The sequence below is a fragment of the Loxodonta africana genome, chromosome 12 (genome assembly GCF_030014295.1).
Source record: "Loxodonta africana isolate mLoxAfr1 chromosome 12, mLoxAfr1.hap2, whole genome shotgun sequence".
Lineage (NCBI taxonomy): Eukaryota > Metazoa > Chordata > Mammalia > Proboscidea > Elephantidae > Loxodonta > Loxodonta africana.
This window is the reverse complement of record NC_087353.1, coordinates 39087874-39105754: the sequence shown is the minus strand read 5'-3', so window position 1 is coordinate 39105754 and position 17881 is coordinate 39087874. Positions and strand designations below refer to the sequence as shown.

At 49.9% G+C, this 17881-nt stretch overlaps 1 protein-coding gene across 10 annotated transcripts in view; it reads left to right on the top strand.

Moving 5' to 3' along the window:
• Positions 1–17881, top strand: part of DNMT3A (DNA methyltransferase 3 alpha) — a 125161-nt gene that overhangs the window by 70188 nt on the left and 37092 nt on the right. For 7 of the 10 annotated variants that reach the window (XM_023550499.2, XM_064295119.1, XM_023550498.2 and 4 more), the window contains 3 exons: positions 1864–2134; positions 9808–9851; positions 10297–10443. In XM_023550499.2, coding sequence (XP_023406267.1) covers positions 1864–2134; positions 9808–9851; positions 10297–10443 — 462 coding nt within the window. Of the gene's footprint in view, positions 1–1863; positions 2135–9807; positions 9852–10120; positions 10192–10296; positions 10444–17881 lie in introns of those variants that run through there. The other 3 variants (XM_064295121.1, XM_064295120.1, XM_023550504.2) reach the window with 2 other exon arrangements.

Genomic DNA, 17881 nt, shown 5'->3' with positions numbered 1-17881 from the left:
TGTGAGGTATGGGTCCTGTTTCATTTTTTTGCAAATGGATATCCAGTTATGCCAGCACCATTTGTTAAAAAGGCTATCTTTTCCCCAGTTAATTGACACTGGTCCTTTGTCAAATATCAGCTGCTCATACGTGGATGGATCTATGTCTGGGTTCTCAATTCTGTTCCATTGGTCTATGTGTCTGTTGTTGTACCAATACCAGGCTGTTTTGACTACTGTGGCTGTATAATAGGTTCTGAAGTCAGGCATACCATTTTTTTTAATGGATCTGATGTGTGTATGAATACATGTGTATGTACATGTATCTTACACACGATCTGAGAAGCATAGAAAAAAAGTCTAGAAGGATACTTGCCGAACTGTTAATAATGGTTTACTTTTGGGGAATGTTTCTGTGGGTAAGAGATTGAAACTGGAGCTGTAACTTTTTAGTACCATTCTTTTGTGCTGTTTGCATTTTTATATGTGTCTTACTATTATAAATGAAAAAAGAGAGAAGACTTAAAAAGAAGGAAAAAGCCCCTATTGGCCTAGCCTTGTCATCTCGTTTTACAGGTGGGGAAACCGAGGCACCCTCTCAGAGCAGTGCCTTAGGTGAGGTCATGGGCCAGCACTGTTTGACAAGATGATACTGTCCCTGCCCGTATACGGCACAGGCAGGCATTCTACAGATGGAGCCAGCAGGGGAGGGTGTGCCGAGTGCAGCCTGGTGCCCATGGGTATGGCAGAGCTGGTGAGCATGGGGAACTTCTTGCCTTTTCTTGGACCAAGCTGGACACTTACATTCTTCCTGAGATTTCCTGGCTCCTTACCTCCAGAAGGCTGAGGACCAAGTGCTCACACACGGCAGAGCCCAAGGGGCATCGGAATCTCCTGCACTTGCTCTGGCCTTAGAACCTGGGTGACCGCTGGCAAATCACATAGCTCTCTGAGAGCCTCTGTTTCCTCACCTGCATCCCAGAGACCTTGAAAGGCTCTGAAGGGATGATGGGTGTAAAAGAGCTTTGCGTACCATGCAGTGACACATATGAAAGACGGTTATGATTAATCATTTTTATTTTTATTACCTGCAACCTGAACGAGTTCAGTTCTTAGGCTCTTGGGACTGAGGGCATAAAGCCATAGATTTCCTTTTGGAGGGGTGGATGGAGGGCAGGAGCTAGGAAGGAGTTTCTGTAGAGAGTGCAAATTGCCTGCTGGGCCCTTGGCTCTGCTGAGAGCCGGGGGAACCTGTGGCGGCCAAAGCTGAGGGGAAGAGCTGGGCTAGGCTTTGAGGCCCAGAGGAATGCTTCTTGGTGAGGCCACCCTTTGACGTTCACACGCCACTCTGCCACTTAATTGATGTTGACCCTGAACCTCAGGGGACCAAGAAGAAAGCCAGGAGGGCTCTGACCACTGAAATCAAACCATCCCGGGGTTAGCAGAATTGACCTGGTAGCTTGAGAATCTTCTGAGGCGGGGCCCAATTTGAACTGTGGATAACATGAGGAATATTTGTGTTTGAATAGGGCCAGCATTCTGGGAGGCAGAGAAGGCTGGGAAACTGAGTGCAACCTCAGTGTGTGGGGCTGGGCTGGGCTGGAGCTTGGGATCAGGCTGGCGAACCTGCTTGGACTTTTCTCCCATTTTTTAAGCTGGGGTCCATAGAACCTTTGACTTCAGGGGTCAGGCCTGTGAACCTCTTGAAATTGAGATCAGTATTATGAATGTATTTACTTGCATGAGTGTTGATGTAAACATAGTTCTCTGGACAGAGGGTACATAACTTTCACTAGAACTTCAGAGAGGTCAGTGACTCAAAAGAGGCTCAGGCCACTTGGTCTAATTAACCCTCCTCTCGTGTATCTTTCTTCATCGTTCCAGGTGGAAAGCAGTGACACGCCAAAGGACCCTGCGGTACCCTCCAAGTCCCTGTCCATGGCCCAGGACTCAGGCCCCTCAGAGCTGTTACCCAATGGGGACTTGGAGAAACGGAGTGAGCCCCAGCCAGAGGAGGGGAGCCCCGCTGGGGGACAGAAGGGCGGGGCCCCTGCAGAGGGAGAGGGTACAGCCCAGACCCCGTCTGAAGCTTCCCGGGCAGTGGAGAATGGCTGCTGCACCCCCAAGGATGGCCGAGGAGCCCCTGCGGAGGAGGGTGAGTCCTTGGCACAAGGGGCAGCCTCTTTGGGTTCGCCTGGATTCCCTGAGTGTTAGACCTGGGGCCTAGCAGGCCAGAGGAGGAGCTGGAGGGGTGGGCTGGGGTGGTAGCTCAAGGTCTGCTTGCCAGGGCTCTGTGCCTTGCAGCCTACTGGCTGAATGCAGCCTGCGCACATGTTTTATTTGGCCTACGTAGTGTTTTAAACATTTCAAAAATTTTAGTTGCCAGAGTTTAAAAATCAAGAAATTTTGCATAAAAATCTGGAGCTTGGGCTTCTCATGAAAAAAACAAAGCTAGATCTGGCAACAGCAGGCTTGCATAAAGCAAACGGTTGCTGAATTAGGACAATGGCCATCCTCCCTTAAGCTGGGTGTACACCTGGGTTTGCCTCAGCCTGCACCTGCCTGCTTTCTTTCAAATGACCTGCAACTTTTGAGGGCATTGTGCTTGTAGCCCTTGGCCTGGGCGTTCCAGGGCAGCAGATGCCCTCATGGGCATTCAAAGCCATTAACCTTCCCCAGTGCAGATGCCCTGAACCTGCCATAGTTTGGTTCACTTGGTGGAAATTTGGTTGTGACAACGTGGACTGGGGAGAGGAGTGCAGTGAAGAAGCCCTAGATTTGGAGTGTTGGAGACCCAGCAGGGAGTTGGATGAGGGTGGGGGTTGCCTGTGCATTGTCCAGCCCCAGCTTCTTCATCTGGGGACTTTATGGCCCAGCCAGGAGACCTGGAAAGTGGCCCACTTTTCTGTTTCAGGTTAAGCCAGCTATTTCAGGGCCAACCAAGCTGTAAACATGTTAGTAATGAGGACAACTAGCATTTGTATAGGGCTTCACAGTTTACCCAGCGCTTTCTCATACATTATCACATTTGATCCTCCCAGGGCCCTGCCAGGTTGTTTTGCATATGTGCATTTTAATTTCAGAAAGTCTTCCTTCCAAGTGTGTATGAAGGAATGAGTAAATTGATTAATTGGCGTAACTTATATTGCATGGATCCAAATCTAATATTCATGCAGGGTAGACAGCATTCCAGAAAAGATTTCCAAACTATGAAAATAATATCTATCATTCGTTTATCATTCAACAAATATTTATGATGCTTCCACTATGTACAAAGCCCTTTCTGAGGCACTTTGCATCAGGGCTTCAAACTGGTTCTTCCTGGTGCAGTCATGCCCGAAGAAGCGGACCCAGAATGGACCTGAATTTTTAAAATGTGGGAGAAGTGGAACGATAAGCAGAACGGGAAAAATTACAGGTCAAAGCTCTGCTAGGAACTTAATCTCCCTCTTAGAAAACAAGGGCAGTGTGCACGTTGCATAACAACCAAATTTCTTGACCGGCAGAGTCAAAAACATCAGTGCCCCACTCAAAGATGGTATCCGACCATGCTGCTTTGAATGTGTATTGCTCTCCACAGTCCTGACAGTAATCCAGTCTCCCACATCAAGCTCCTGAAAGGGCTCACTACACCTCTTCCGAGTCCAGGGCTTCAACTTACTTGGGTTCCACTTATCATTCTGTTTCACCCAAATTTTAAAAATTCGGTTCTGTTTGCATTTTGCTTCATTGGCCACGACTGAATCATTTCCAACCAGTTCAAAGCCCTGCTTTGCAGCCATTGTTTTATTTACTCCTCCAAACAATCATATTCAAGAAATTTTTTTATCCCCATTTGAAGGTCAAAAAATTGAGGCTTAAGAAGATTAAATGACCTGCTCAAGACTCTCCCGCAATCCCCAGCTTTTCAGTGGCAGATCCAGGATTCTAATCTTAGTCTCTGACTTCAAATTGGGTAACCTTTCCACTATCCTCTGCTGTTCTGGAATGGGGCTCAGGACCAGGGCAGGTTCTTGAACTCTGCAGGCCTCCTTGTCTTACCTTAGTGCTTCCTTGGATATGTCCTCTGACACTTTGTGGGGGTGATGGAAGGGCACCTGAGTGGAGTGATATAGGGGGAGAAAGGGAGAAGACACCATCCTAGATGTGCAAGAGGAAGGTCTGTCTACCAGCCAGCCCTTCCCAAACATGGTGCTCTCTACGAGGCAGGTCTCAGTTGATTTCCAGGATCCTGGAATTCCACTATAACTGGTGCCAAGCTGCTGCCTAGGCCCCCAGGCAGTCCTTCCTGCCCTGGGGGATGGAGCCTCATCTGTAAGGCTGTTCTTTAAGCCTTGATGGGTTGCTTTTGGTTTAGGATTTCCCTGTCTCCATTTCTAGTTCTTTCCAGGAACTCCTTCTTCAGGCAACAGATGTTTATTAAAGAACATTTAGGATGTACCAGAATCTGTGCCAGGTATTGGGGAAGCCATAATGAATGAACACCTGGTTCCTGCCCTTAAGGACCTCACAGTCTTCTGGACAGACAGGTGTTAATCAGAAGTCCCACTTATGAGTGTGATTGTGCACAGAGATAAGTGCTCTAAGGGGAAATAACACAGGCCTATGAGGAACTCTCATAAAGGAGGCTGGTTAAGCCTGGGATGTGATGCCCGAGCGGAAGGATGAGCTGGAGCGCATCAGGTTGGGGTGGTGGAGGGAGAGAAGGTGTGAAGACTCAGGGCGCAGGCAGGCAGGGCACCCAGGGAGCCGAAGGAAGGCCATGTGGCTGGAGTGGAGAGAGAAAGGGGAGAGGGTGTAAGATGAAATAGAGGGGAGACAGGGCAAGACCATGAGGGCCTTCGAGGCTGTGTTCTCAGGGGTGATGTGATCAGCTTTGTGTTCTGAAAAGATCACTTTGCCGTCTGGATCATGCAATGCGATGGAAGGGCTGGGAAGTAGGCTGACTGGCGAGGAGGCTGCTGTAGGAGTTGGGGAGGGGAGGGATGCTCCAATGAGCAAGGTGGCAGTAGAGGTGGAGAGAAGCGGACAAATGCAGGACACGAGGGGAAGGGAAGAGGGTGTCAAGGATGACTGCTGGGTTTGGAACTTTCACACACTGGGTGGACCTTCCTCAGAATCTGAATGCTGAGCATGGTGAGCAAAAATGCTCAAAGGCTCCTTGATCTCCAGACTTTGTCCTTGGAGCACTCCTGTGTGATCCCAGCTAATCAGGAAGTTGAGATACTGGCAGGGATCAGAGCTGGTGGGATCCCTGAAGGCCACTGCGAATTGCCCAGATGCTGAGATTGGTGAGACATCACCAAGAGGGGTGGGCAGCAGCCTACTGGAGGCTCTGCCAGGCTACAGCAGGCAGTGGTTTAATCCAGGGTATTGAGGCTTGGCCACTTTCGTGGCAGTCAGCTGACATCAAATGCATGCTCAGCTGGTGCATTCAGATGAGGAAGGAGACTAAGGCCCCAGGGAGGAAGTGACTTCGCCGTGGTCTTTAGTTCCCCTCTGTCTTAGTCATCTAGTGCTGCTATAACAGAAATACCACAAGTTGGTGACTTTAACAAAGAGAAGTTTATTCTCTCACAGTCCAGTAGGCTACAAGTCCAAATTCAGGGCGTCAGCTCCAGGGGAAGGCTTTCTCTCTCTGCTGGCTTCGGAGGAAGGTATTTGTGATGCATCAGTCTTCCCTTGGTCTGGGAGCACCTCAGTGCAGGAACCTCAGGTCACTGCTTTCTTGGTATAAGGTCCCCAACTCTCTGCGTGCTTCCCTTTCCTTTGATCTCTTGAGAGATAAAAGGTGGTACAGGCCACACCCCAGGGAAGCTTCTTTTACATTGGATCAGGGTATTACAATCCCACCCAAATCCCCTTTAACATAAAATTACAATCACAAAATGGAGGACAACCACAGAATACTGGGAATCATGGCCTAACCGTCGATACACACATTTTTAGGGGGACATAGTCCATAACACCCTCATTCCAGATCTCTGTTCAGGGGGCCCCAGTGGTCTCCCCTGGACCCCTTTTGTTAGTTCTCATACAGGAAAGATAGGAGGGCTTTAAGGCAACATGCCTGTGGCTGGGCACCCTCCTGTGTGCACGTAGGGCCCTCAGATCCTATAATACAGCCAAAAGAAAGAACCAGGAACAGGGGAGTTGATGAGACATAGGGACAAGAGCCAGCTTCCAGCCAGCGTCTGAGCAGCACCTTGGGTCTGCTCCTGTGCTCTAAGCGTTAATACTACAGCTGTGATAATAGTAACAGTGGCAGTGTGGCTTTATTTACTGAGTGTCAACTCTGTGTGGCGTGTTCAGCATCCCCACTACTCAAAGTGTGGTCCACGGACAGCTGAGCACCCACTTCACCTGGCAACTTGTTTGAGATGCGGAATCCCAGGCCCCATCCCAGGCCTGTGAATCAAAATCTGCATTTTCAAAAGAGATCCATGTGATTTGTTCGCATTTTAAAGTTTGGGGAGTCCTGCTCTGTATGTATTCTCTTCTTTAATCCTCACGATCCTGTGAGGAAGACTCTTATTTTGTCCCCATTTTTCAGATGGAGACAGTGAGGGTTCAGGAAAGTTAAGTCACTTACCCAAGATACTATAACTGGTAGAGGCCCAGGTTAGGGTCAGCATAAGCTCCCCTCTGCCCAGACCAAGCATAGGCCCACTGTGGGCCTGGTACTGCCTGCCTTCTGAGGTCAGCCTGGCCTCGGCGCTGTCATGGAGATTTGGGCTCATTTTAAAGAGAACTTGGAGTGGTCCCCAACTGAGCATGCTTAGGCCCACAGGTAAATGTTAGCAGCACACTGCCTCGCCTGCTCCCAGGACCTGAGATGCCCTAGGGTCATGTGCATGCCTGCCAGGCCGCCCTCCCTGAAAGGCACATAGCCACCTGGCCCTGCCTGTGACCCTGGGTCCAGGCCAGGAGCAGATGGACTTCAGAGGCAGTGTTGAGAGAGCTGCTGACCCTCCTTGACTCATGACAAGTGCCGCATTCGGAGGCAGCCGAGCTTGTTTTGCCTGGCCAGGCTGCAAAGTGAGTGAGTGTGTATGTGCATGTGTGTGTATTCACTCAAGTGGGCATGTGCAGAATCTGTCGGAGAAAATTCCAGAAGGAAGCGAGTTAGAAACTGCATAAGGCAAAGCAATTGTGTTTTAGGGAGCACAGGGGCTAGGGGATGAGGAAGGATGAAACATTAAAGAATAACGTATTGTAGTCTAGTGTAAAGAGAGCTGGCTTGCGAGTCAGGAGTCCTGAAATCCCATCTCCGTTCTGGCAGTAAGTCAGTCATCTCCCTGGGCCTCGGTTTCCTCATCAGCAGAATTCGGGGCTCGATCCCCCTCCCTGCTCCTAAGCATAATCGTGCTAAGGAGGGCCTCAGGAAGGAAACTTAGAGGTCTAAAGGCGGGTAGGGACGAGAATGCAGCCGGGGCCTGACTCCCAGGCCCAGGTCCGTCCCGGGGGATCCCTGGTTCCAAACTCATGGCTGCCACAGCTGTTCCCCGAGCCTCAGATCGGGGTCCGGGGGCTGCCTGCCGGCCCACGGTGCTGCAGCCCTATCAGCGGGCAGGCAGGTGCCCCCTTCTGGCAGCCCAAAGCCTCACGTGGGGAATGTTGAGGTTGGAGAGGAGGAGGGGAGCCCCTGCCCAGGCCGGAGGGAAGCCCGGGGCAGGCTGGGAGGGGAAACGCGGCCCTAGAGCTGAGGCCCCAGAAGAAGTTGGGGCACTTGCTATGATGAGAGAGAGGACCTAAAGGAAGGACGGAGGTAGAGACGGAGAAATTAGGGGTGAGACATACCTTAAAAGGCCTGTCATGTGCAAAGCATTAGGAAATACACTCTCACCCACGTGCTCTCACCCACACAGTACCCATGACAGACAGACTCACTTCCTCCCACGCATCTACCTCAACAGTCTGCTCGTCATCACTCCTCGTACTATACCCGAGGTGTGTGGCGCCATGTCTGTACATCCACAGGTGGGCCGAGCCGGTGCCCAGGGCCCTTCCCCCCGTCCCTCAGTGCTCTGGGGCCTGACTGGGACTGGGCTTGGCAGGAGTCGCTGTAACCCAGAACAGGGGCCACTGAGGACAGAACACTGTCCTGGGCGTACAGATATAGAGGGCCTCAGGCCTTGGCAAGAGGGAGGGAAACACCCTCTCAGGTGGCTGAGGATTCAGAGGCCTTAAATGCTATGTCTGGTTTCCGCTTCAGAGCCAGGAGATGAAGTAGGGGCTGTTTTTTCCGCTTTTGGCTCTTTGTGTCCCCCCTTCCCCCACTTCCCACTCCCCAAGCTACCATATGCCAGCCTGAGTGACCTTCCTGTTTTGGGCTCAAGCTCAAAAACTCTCTTGGCTTCAGAGAAAGGAGTCCAGGGGCTCAGGTGGAATCATGGCTCACTCTCCCCAACCTCAGGCAGGAAACTAGGGAAGGGGGAGTTCACTGACCCCCACAGCCAGCTGGGGGCAGAGCTGCAGGCCTGGCCTGAGGAGGACATCTGAGAGGCAAGGACCAGGGTAGGAGCACAGAGATACTCTGGAAGAGCTGGGCTGTGTGCTTGCTGGGGGCCTGGAGAAGGACAGGGGGAGGACGGGGTCCTCCTAAGAATGGCACTGCTGGGGCTTCTGCCCCCAGTTGAAACTTGGCTTTCAGTAACTGGAACCAGGCCCAGGTGAGGGGTGGCAGTGAAGTAGGGGAAGAGCAGCAGGGAAATGCTGTGCTTCTGATAGGGAAGCGGAACAAAAGAGCTTTTATTGAGCATCTACTATATGCCAAGTGCTGCGCTAGGTACTTCATGTTCATAAAACCAAACCAAATCCGTTGCCGTTGAATCGATTCCGACTCATAGCGACCCTATAGGACAGAGTAGAACCGCCCTATAGAGTTTCCAAGGAGCGCTTGGTGGATTTGAACTGCCAAACTTTTGGTTAGCAGCCGTAGCACTTAGGCACTACGCCACCAGGGTTTCCTTCTTCCTTCACGTTCACAGTAACCTATAATTTCGGAGTTTTTATCTATTCAGTGAGGAAACAGGGTAGAAGAGACTGAGGTCAGACTGCGACAGAATCCAAGCTCAAATCTTCTAGGTTAAAGGCTGAACTCAGAGATGGAAGAATGGGGTAGTTAATGGGAGCAGGAAGGCGGACATTATTTAAAAAAAAAAACCCATTGCCAACGGGTCGATTCCAACCCATAGCAACCCTATATTTAGAACTGCAGGGGTTCTTAGAAAACATCCCCAACAGATTTATCTTCCAGAGGAGGAAACTGAGTCTCACAGAGATGAGTTGCTTCACCACAGATTTGCTTCGGTCATCCAGTGCCCTACCACCTCCTGACACACAGCCTTGTGCCTGGGCGGCTCTTTGCTATGCATAGAAGCAAACACTCCCCTCCAGAGCCGGGAAGGCCGCACAGTCTAGCTTCCTCAAGTCCAGCCCTTCCTGTCCCCCCTCCACCTTCCTGCTCCCTCCACTGGGAAAGAGTCCGGTTGACCAGGAGCAGCAGAGTGGGGTTATTTTTAGTCCCCTTCTGCGTACCTGAGACATAGTCAGTGTGCCGGAAACCACAGCCCCAACTTTGCTGCTGTTCCTTCATACTCAGGCCCCAAACCCTGCCCCAGTTCTTGTTCTGCTCTGGGCCTTGCTCTGAGTCTTCAGGGCCAGCACAGTGCCTGGCACGTGGTGGGCCGTCATGTTTGATACATGAACAACTAAAGAGTTGGAGAAGGACCCCTGCTCCCCATGGCAGGGACCCCCGGCACAGGGTGGGGCCTCAGAGCCACTCCTGTAACTGCCGACAGTCCCTTTGTTCTTCCCTCTCCACAGGCAAAGAACAGAAGGAGACCAACATCGAATCCATGAAAATGGAGGCAAGTGTTTTCCTCAACCCCCAGGGGCTCTGTGGATCTTGATTCTAGAAGAAACCCACCCCTCTGTGGCGAGTGTGTGAGGGGGAGCCTGAGGGTGGGCCCTCCCTACCCCCTCTTTACACATCCCTCTATGAGAAGGAGAGGAAGTGGGTGTGGAGGTTGGAAGTCCCCAAACAAGGCAGCCAGCTGGTCCCCCTCCAGAGAAGGAGCACCTCCCCTCACATCCAGATGCCCCCGCCCCCACACACCCCTCCCTTCTCTAGCCCAGACAGGGGCTTGCCCAGCACTGGCAGGGTTGGCATCTCTGGCCAGGAGTCAGAGTTCCTGCATTCTGTTCGAGGTGAGTGCCTCCTCAGTTTCCCCTCCAGGAGGAACAAACCCGACAGCAGGGCTGTCAGTGCCCATCTTAACGCCTGTCTGTCTCTCTGTCGTCTCTCTGTCCTAGGGCTCCCGGGGCCGGCTGCGGGGTGGCTTGGGCTGGGAGTCCAGCCTCCGCCAGCGGCCCATGCCGCGGCTCACCTTCCAGGCGGGGGACCCTTACTACATCAGCAAGCGCAAACGGGACGAGTGGCTGGCACGCTGGAAAAGGGAGGTGAGGTGCCTTTTGGCCTGGGCCCCAGCCCGTCTTGCGGAACTGGAAAACCAGAAGTTAGCTTCAGCCACCCTCTGCAGCCGTTGTCTAGCTCTGGCTAAGCCTCAGTTTCCTCTTCAGGTTAACTGTTCACACTTGTAGGGAACAACTTGATCCTTAGACAGTGGCTGGTTCATTCAACAAATGGTTAGTGAGCACTTACTGTGTACTAGGCACTATTCTAGCCTCTGGGCATATATGGTACCTGCCCTTCGGGAGCTGACATTCTGAAGGGGTAGAGAGACAGAAAACAAGTAAACAGAAGTAAACAAGGGCTAAAATGGAGAATAACAAAGGACAACTTGTCAGGAGCAGCTTCTTGGAGAAGGTGGCATTTAAGTTGAGATCTAAAGGAACAGAAGAGCTGGCTGTGCGAGAAGCGAGGTAGGGAAGATCATTCTAGGGAGAGGAGATGGCACAAGCAAGGCCCTGACTTGGTTGACAAACTGAAAGACCAATACGCATGGGAACTTGTGAAATGAACAAAGGAGGGAGTGGGGCCAGACGAGGGAGGCAGGAGAGGTAAGCACAGGGCAGATCACCCAGGGCCTTGCAGATCCTGGTCAAAAGCTGGTCTAATTCTGAGTATACTGGGAAGCTGTAGAAGGTTTCTGTGCATTTTGATATGGGAGTGAGTTGATTCTGTGTTGATGTGGAAATGATTTGATATGGATTAAGGTGACATCAGTTGAGACAGAGAGAGGACAGATTCGGATGTAATTTGGAGACAGAATTGTAGGGCTTGCTAAGGAGTGGGAAGGATGAGGGAGGGTAAGGGAAAGGAAGGATTTGACTCCAGGGATCTGGCCAGAACACCTGGGTGGAGGGTTGTGCCACTGATGGGAACAGGTTGTGGATGAATGGGGGTCAAGAGTTCAGTGTGAGATGCTGCAGTACCTGTGAAGCCTTCACATGGACGCGTCAAGTTGCAGTTGGATGTCAGCCTGGGGCTCAGAGGAGTCCGACTGCAGATAAAAATGTGGGTGTCCTGAGCAGAAACCCAGGCATGTAAATCCATGGAAACCCATGAGCTCACCTAGGAGAGAGAAAGAGAAGGGACAAAGTTCACAGATTGAGTCTACAGTAACCCCCTGTGTAGAGACTAGGTAGAGGGGGTGTTGCAGGCCACTGGGACTAAGAAGGCAAGCGTGAGATGGGACCTGGGAGTTAGACTAGGAAAGAGGGGTGTCAGGAAGGAGGGTGTTTTCTGGAGAGTGTCTGCCCTAGCCCCATGGAAAGCAGCATTTTTGAGCCATGTCCATTGCTGGTGACTCTCTATGAGAAGCTTCTGTGGGGTCCATGAGGTGGAATGTGCCAACATGTGGAGGGAGGGCTTCAGCAGCAAAGGGCAGTGAGGAAGTGGAGATTGAAAGACCAAGGAGCAAAATCGACCCACCAAACGTTATTTGTTGAGCTATGCTCTTGCTCTCTTGTAACTTTGATTAGTAGGGGTACAAAGAGAAGGAGGTACAAAGACTAGGGGGCATTGACCTACCTGAATGGGGAAGGGGAAGGGAACTGCTGTTAATTGCCACCACTTGGGGCATTTCACAGTAACACTCATTTACCCCAGGCCTGTAAAGGAAGGCGTTGCCCCATTTTACATCGTGTGGGAGCTTCTCTAAAGAAAGTGAAAAACAAGGTAGGGGTTTGGCTACTTGATTGTTTCTAGGTCCTTCAGGATCCAGGAAGGCAGAAGAGCCTGGAACCTAGACGGCCAGTCCAAGGTCTGGGCAAGAGAGCATTTAACTCTGAGCACTTGGAAAGGAAATTCAGGAACTGGGGCCATCCTCTCCCTCAGTAGTTGCTCAGCCCCTCAGCCCCCTAGAACTGAGGTGGCAGTGGCCTTGTTTTTTAACCACTTGTTACACCGCTCCTGCTCTTCCTTAGCATTGGGGTCAGAAGCTTAGACTTAACGACTTTTAGACCTGGAAGACCTTTTAGAAATTCCGTGCTTCTCAAACCATGCTCCTTTGCGGAAGCGGTATTGAGGCATGCCCTCAAACAATAAAAAAAGATTTTTTTCTCAATTCATGGGAAAAATGTAAGATAGTTGATACCGTTTCTCAACTTTATATTTTCTACTAAAATGTAAAAGGTTTTTATGATGACATTTTCTAACATATGCTGACGTGAGCAGAGACTAGTAAAATGAACCCCCATGTACCAATCACCAGTCACAAAAGCTTTTCTAGTAAATCTTAAACCTAGGGCACCTGTCTCCCTCACCCCCAGCCAGTAAAGGCACCCAATGAGCGTTAACAAAAAAACTGAAAGGTTGATTTAATTTAAAATATTTTCAGTATGTGTGACCTGAGATGTTAAGACCTGGAAACAAAATATATTTTCTGTTAGTGCAGTTGTTCCTTATTCATATAATAGAATTAAATATGTCCATAAAGAACTGTATGACTTCCAGCACAAGTTTTAGAACTATTGACCTCATTGTCAGGCCAGGGGGCTGGCACAAGGGAGAGTTATGTGACTGGTCAAAAACTCACACAGCAAATGGAAAAGGGAATTGGACTAGAATTAGAACTTAGGCTTCCTACTCCCACGTTGGAGCACTGGCGGCCCAGTGGTTAAGAGCTATGGCTGCTAGCCAAAAGGTCAGCAGTTCAAATCCACCAGCCGTTCCTTGGAAACCCTATGGGGCAGTTCTGCTCTGTCCTGTAGGGTCACTATGAGTCGAAATCAACTCCATGGCAACAGGTTTGCTTTTTTTTGGCACTCTCATGTTGAGCCTGGCCATCCATACCACACTCTTCCCTCCCGGCTATGCCAGGGGGTAGGGAAAGGTAAACAAACAAAAAAACCAAACCAGTTACTGTCAGTCAATTCCAACTCATGGCGACCTCATATATGTCAGAGTAGCACTGTGCTCCACAGGGTTTTCAGTGACTGATTTGTTGGAAGTTGATTGCCAGGCCTTTCTTTTAAGGCACTTCCGGTTGGACTCAAACTTCCAGTCTTTTGGTTAGCAGCCTAACCTGTTAACCATTTGCATTACCCAGGGATTCCTAGGGTAGGGTTGTTGTTCTTCTTTTTAGGTGCCATCAAGTAAATTTTTGCCTCATAGCAACCCCATGTGACAGAGTAGAACTGCTCCATAGGGTTTCCTTGCCTCATATGCATGCAAAAAGCTGGACAATGAATAAGGAAGACTGAAGAAGATGCTTTTGAATTATGGTGTTGGCAAAGAATATCGAATATACCATGGACTGCCAGAAGAACAAATAAATCTATCTTGGAAGAAGTACAGCCAGAATGCTCATTAGAAGCAAGGATGGGGAGACTTCCTCTCACATACCTTGGACATGTTATCACAAGGGACTGGTCCTTGGAGAAGGACATCATGCTTGGTAAAGTGGAGAGTCAGCACAAAAGAGGAAGACCCTCAACAAGAGGGATTGATGCAATGGCAGCAACAGTGGGCTCAAACATAGCAACAATTGTGAAGATGGCACAAGACTGGGCAGTGTTTCGTTCGGTTGTACATAGAGTCTCTATGAGTTGGAACCTGTAGATGGCACTTAACACCAGCAACAACCTTTATGGCAGCAGATTGCCAGGTCTTTCACTGGCAGAGCTGCTGGGTGGGTTTGAACTGCCAACCTTTTGGTCAGCAGCCAAGTGTTTAACCATTGCACCATGTAGCTGCAGTAATGAAAATGTTGGGAAAACGTAAGTAGCTTTCAAGATTCCCAAGCCCCCCTTAGACAAAAGAGTAATAACATCCCTGTTGGCCTGTTTTCTATTTTTTGGTTTTTATATATTTTCTTTAAAAAAAATTTTTTTTATTGTGTTTCAGGTGAAAGTTTACAGAGCAAACAAGTTTCTCATTGGATAGTTTGTACATAAAGTGTTCCATGACATTGATTGCATTCCCCACAATGTGTCAGCATTCTTCCCATTTCCACCCTGGGTTTTCCATTTCCTTTCATCTTGATTTTCTACCCCTTCCTGCCTTCTCATCTTTGCTTTTGGGCAAATGTTGCTCTTTTGATCTCATATAATTGATTGTTCTGAGGAACACATTACTCTCAGATGTTATTGTTTATTTTATGGAGCTGTCTATTGTTTGGCTGGAAGGTGGTCTCTGGGAATGGTTGCAGTTCCAGGTCGGAAGGGTGTTTTAGGGCCACAGTCTCAGGGGTTCCTCTAGTCTCTGTCAGACCAGTAAGCTGGCCTGTTTTCTGAATGACTTGGAGTGTAAAGAAATCCACTGCCTTTCTCAGTTTCATCTCAGTTCTGTGGCATTTGACACTTTCTTCTAAAACTAACCCCTAGGCCTCCTGAAGTTGTCACCTCAGATTCTTCCCCTCCTCCTCCAAATGCACCTTCTAGCATCATCGTCTGTCCGTTAACTGTGCCATCCACAGATCCTGCCCTCCACCCTCTGCCAGTCTTGGTTCACTCATCTGCTCTCAGATTCAACTACCCCTCCTCCCACACAAAGTACCCCCCTCCCCGAGGAACCACCCAAGCTTGAGTGCTCAGCTTATGTTTCCCAGGCGGTTACCCTCGAGGCCCACCCAGCATGTCCTAACCTCAGAATGAGACCCCGCTCCCGTCTCACCTGGTCCCTAGCCCCTCACCCACTAGGTCCTCACCATGAGTTCTGCCTTCCACCTTCTCCATTATTTCCCCAAACACCCTTTAACAGTTAATTCAGGGCATTGTTCTTCAGCTGCCTTCCAGAACCCTCCATATCCTAGTGCTGTGTAAGATCCTGGGGCTATGGAAAACCTAGAGTAATCCTCCTTAGAGGCAGGCCTGTGGCACCTGTGGGAAGAGCATCACCCTGAGCAGGGGCTTGGAGGAATTTTGCCAGGGCTCAGCCACGCTGCAGCAGGAAGTCGCTTTCGGCTTTTAAAGGATGGGCTGGAATTTAGGGAAAAGGGAGAAGGAGCATTCTGGAAAGAGGTAGAGCTTGTGCACAGGTTCAGAGGCACCAGAGAGTGTAGCCTTTTCAGAAGTGGAAGTTTGTTGTGGTGGCGCGCAGAGCAGCGGAAGTGTGCTTGGGAAGGTGGGGCTGCGAACTGGTGACCCTGCTGAGGAGCAGAAACCCTCTCCCCTTGTCCCCATGCCCCCACCTGTGGCCAAAGCTAGGCTCTTCTTCCCTCAAAATGCACCCCCAGCCTAATTTCCTCTTCCTGTGACCACCCTTGTCAGTCAGTCTGTGGTGACTGAGTGAGGTCTACTCTTCTCTGTCCAAGGTTGCCTACCTCTCCAGGCTTGTTCCTTGCCCCTGCAAAACATAATTAAGGAGACTTAGAATACCACAAAATGAAATGAAATTTAAAATAACTGGATAAGGAAAATGGGAGATCTCCTCCTTCCTTGAAGCTGAAGTGGGAATTCCTGCTGGCGCTGGGAAGCTGTTGTCTGAGGTCTATCCCATCTCCTATTCCCTTCACCTGTTTACTAATCGTTTTAGAGATTACTAAGCTCTGCTTTGGAAACCCTGGTGGCATAGTGATTAAGAACTATGTATGGCTGCTAACCAAGAGGTCGGCAGTTTGAATCCACCAGGCACTCGTTGGGAATCCTATGGGGCAGTTCTACTCTGTCCTATAGGGTTGCTATGTCTCAGAATCTACTCGACAGTAATGGTTTTTGGTTTTTTTTTTTTTAAGCTCTGCTTTAATCATGACCAGACCCTGCCCTAGAACCTACAATGGCTCCTCATTGTCCCCCCCATCATATCAAAATTCTTTTGGCACTTACTCAAGACTTCAGTCCTCACTACGACTTTCACCATTGGCCCACCCCACTTCACCACCCTCTTCTAATAGCAAGGGGCTCTATGAAGGACCAGTCTCCTTTTATACTTGCCACACGCCTTCCTTCCTCCTTGCCATTGTTCATGCTGTGCTTTCTGCTATCCATTCTTAAGGGCTGAGCCCAAGAACTGCCACCTCCCTCCAGGAAGCTTTCCAGAATTCCTCCAGGCAACACTGACCTCTTCTCTAACTCCTGTAGCCCTTACTGTTAGTACTGTTGGATTTAGCGCTTAATTATATTTCATGTGGTATTTGTCACTAAATATTTCTTACATGTTAATTATATCATCCTCCATCATGCCCAGCCCAGTCTTGGGCAGGGAGAACTGGCTCAGTGAATCCCTGTTGGTTGGCTAAGAAGTTGGGAGGTTAGTACATGTGGGACTCCTCTCAGGTTTTCCATCATGACTGGGCCCAGGCCCTTGGCTTCCAAGTAGTTTTTCTCAGGAGTGCTGACAGGTGTACTAGAGAATAATAGCATGAGACCAGTGGGCCAGGACACTGGTGTGGGCGTATGGCCAACAGTCTTCTCCACCCGGAGCTACTGCCGTCCCCACTGGGCTGAGGAGAGGCGAGGAGAGCCTGCCTTAGTCCTGGCAGAGATGGCCCAGGCCTGGGCACTGGGGAGGACAGAGGCGGGACAGTTCCTCCTCCCAGAGGAGAGCAATTCCTGGGCTCCACTCGCTTGGTGCTTTCTAAAAATTATCAGAACAAAATGGACACTAAGGGACCATTGTAGGTTTAGGAGCGGCATCTCACGTGTGTGACTGTTAATGAGGCAGATGAGGTACAGAGACCTGGGCTAAGTGCAGCCGCTTAGCTGGAGGGCTTGGTGACTCCTGGTTGGCATCACACTTATCCTTTTAGTGTTCGGTTATAGCCCATTGATACTACGAGCCTCTCATTAATCTCTGCGTCCCGACCAGGTTCTTAGTTACTTCAAGGTAGAGATGCCATGTCCTGCTGTTCTAGGATCTGGTCCCTTTCATGGCTCCCAACCTGAAGGCAGGGACTCTTGACTCACACAGCCTTATACCTGCTAGATGCTTGTTGTTGAATTGCTGGGTGCCGTTGAGTCGATTTCCATTCATAGCAACCCCATGTGACAGAGTGGAACTGCCCTATAGAGTTTTCTAGGCTGTAACGTTTACTGGAAATCTCCAGGTCTTTCTCCTACAGAGCCTCTGAGTGGGTTTGAGCTTAATCATTGCACCACCAAAAGCCAAAAAAAAAAACCCACTGTCATTGAGTCAATTCTGACTCATAGTGACTCGATAGGACACAGTAGAACTGTCCCATAAGGTTTCCAAGGCTATAATCTTTATGGAAGCCGACTGCCACATCTTTCTCCGTTAAGTTGGCTGGTGGGTTCAGACTGCTTACCTTTCCATTAGCAGCCAAGCACTTAACCACTGCATCACCAGGGTTCCTTTATTAGATACTTAATAAGTATTAAATAGTGGTGATGACAAGTAATCTGGGGCCCAAGAAATCAGTCTCTCTTCCTCTTCTCCCTCCCCTCTCCCACCCTACACTCAGATACCAAAACCCCCAGGCTGCCCAGCAGGTAGCAAAGCAAGTAGGAAATGACATTCTGTTTACTGTGGCCTTTG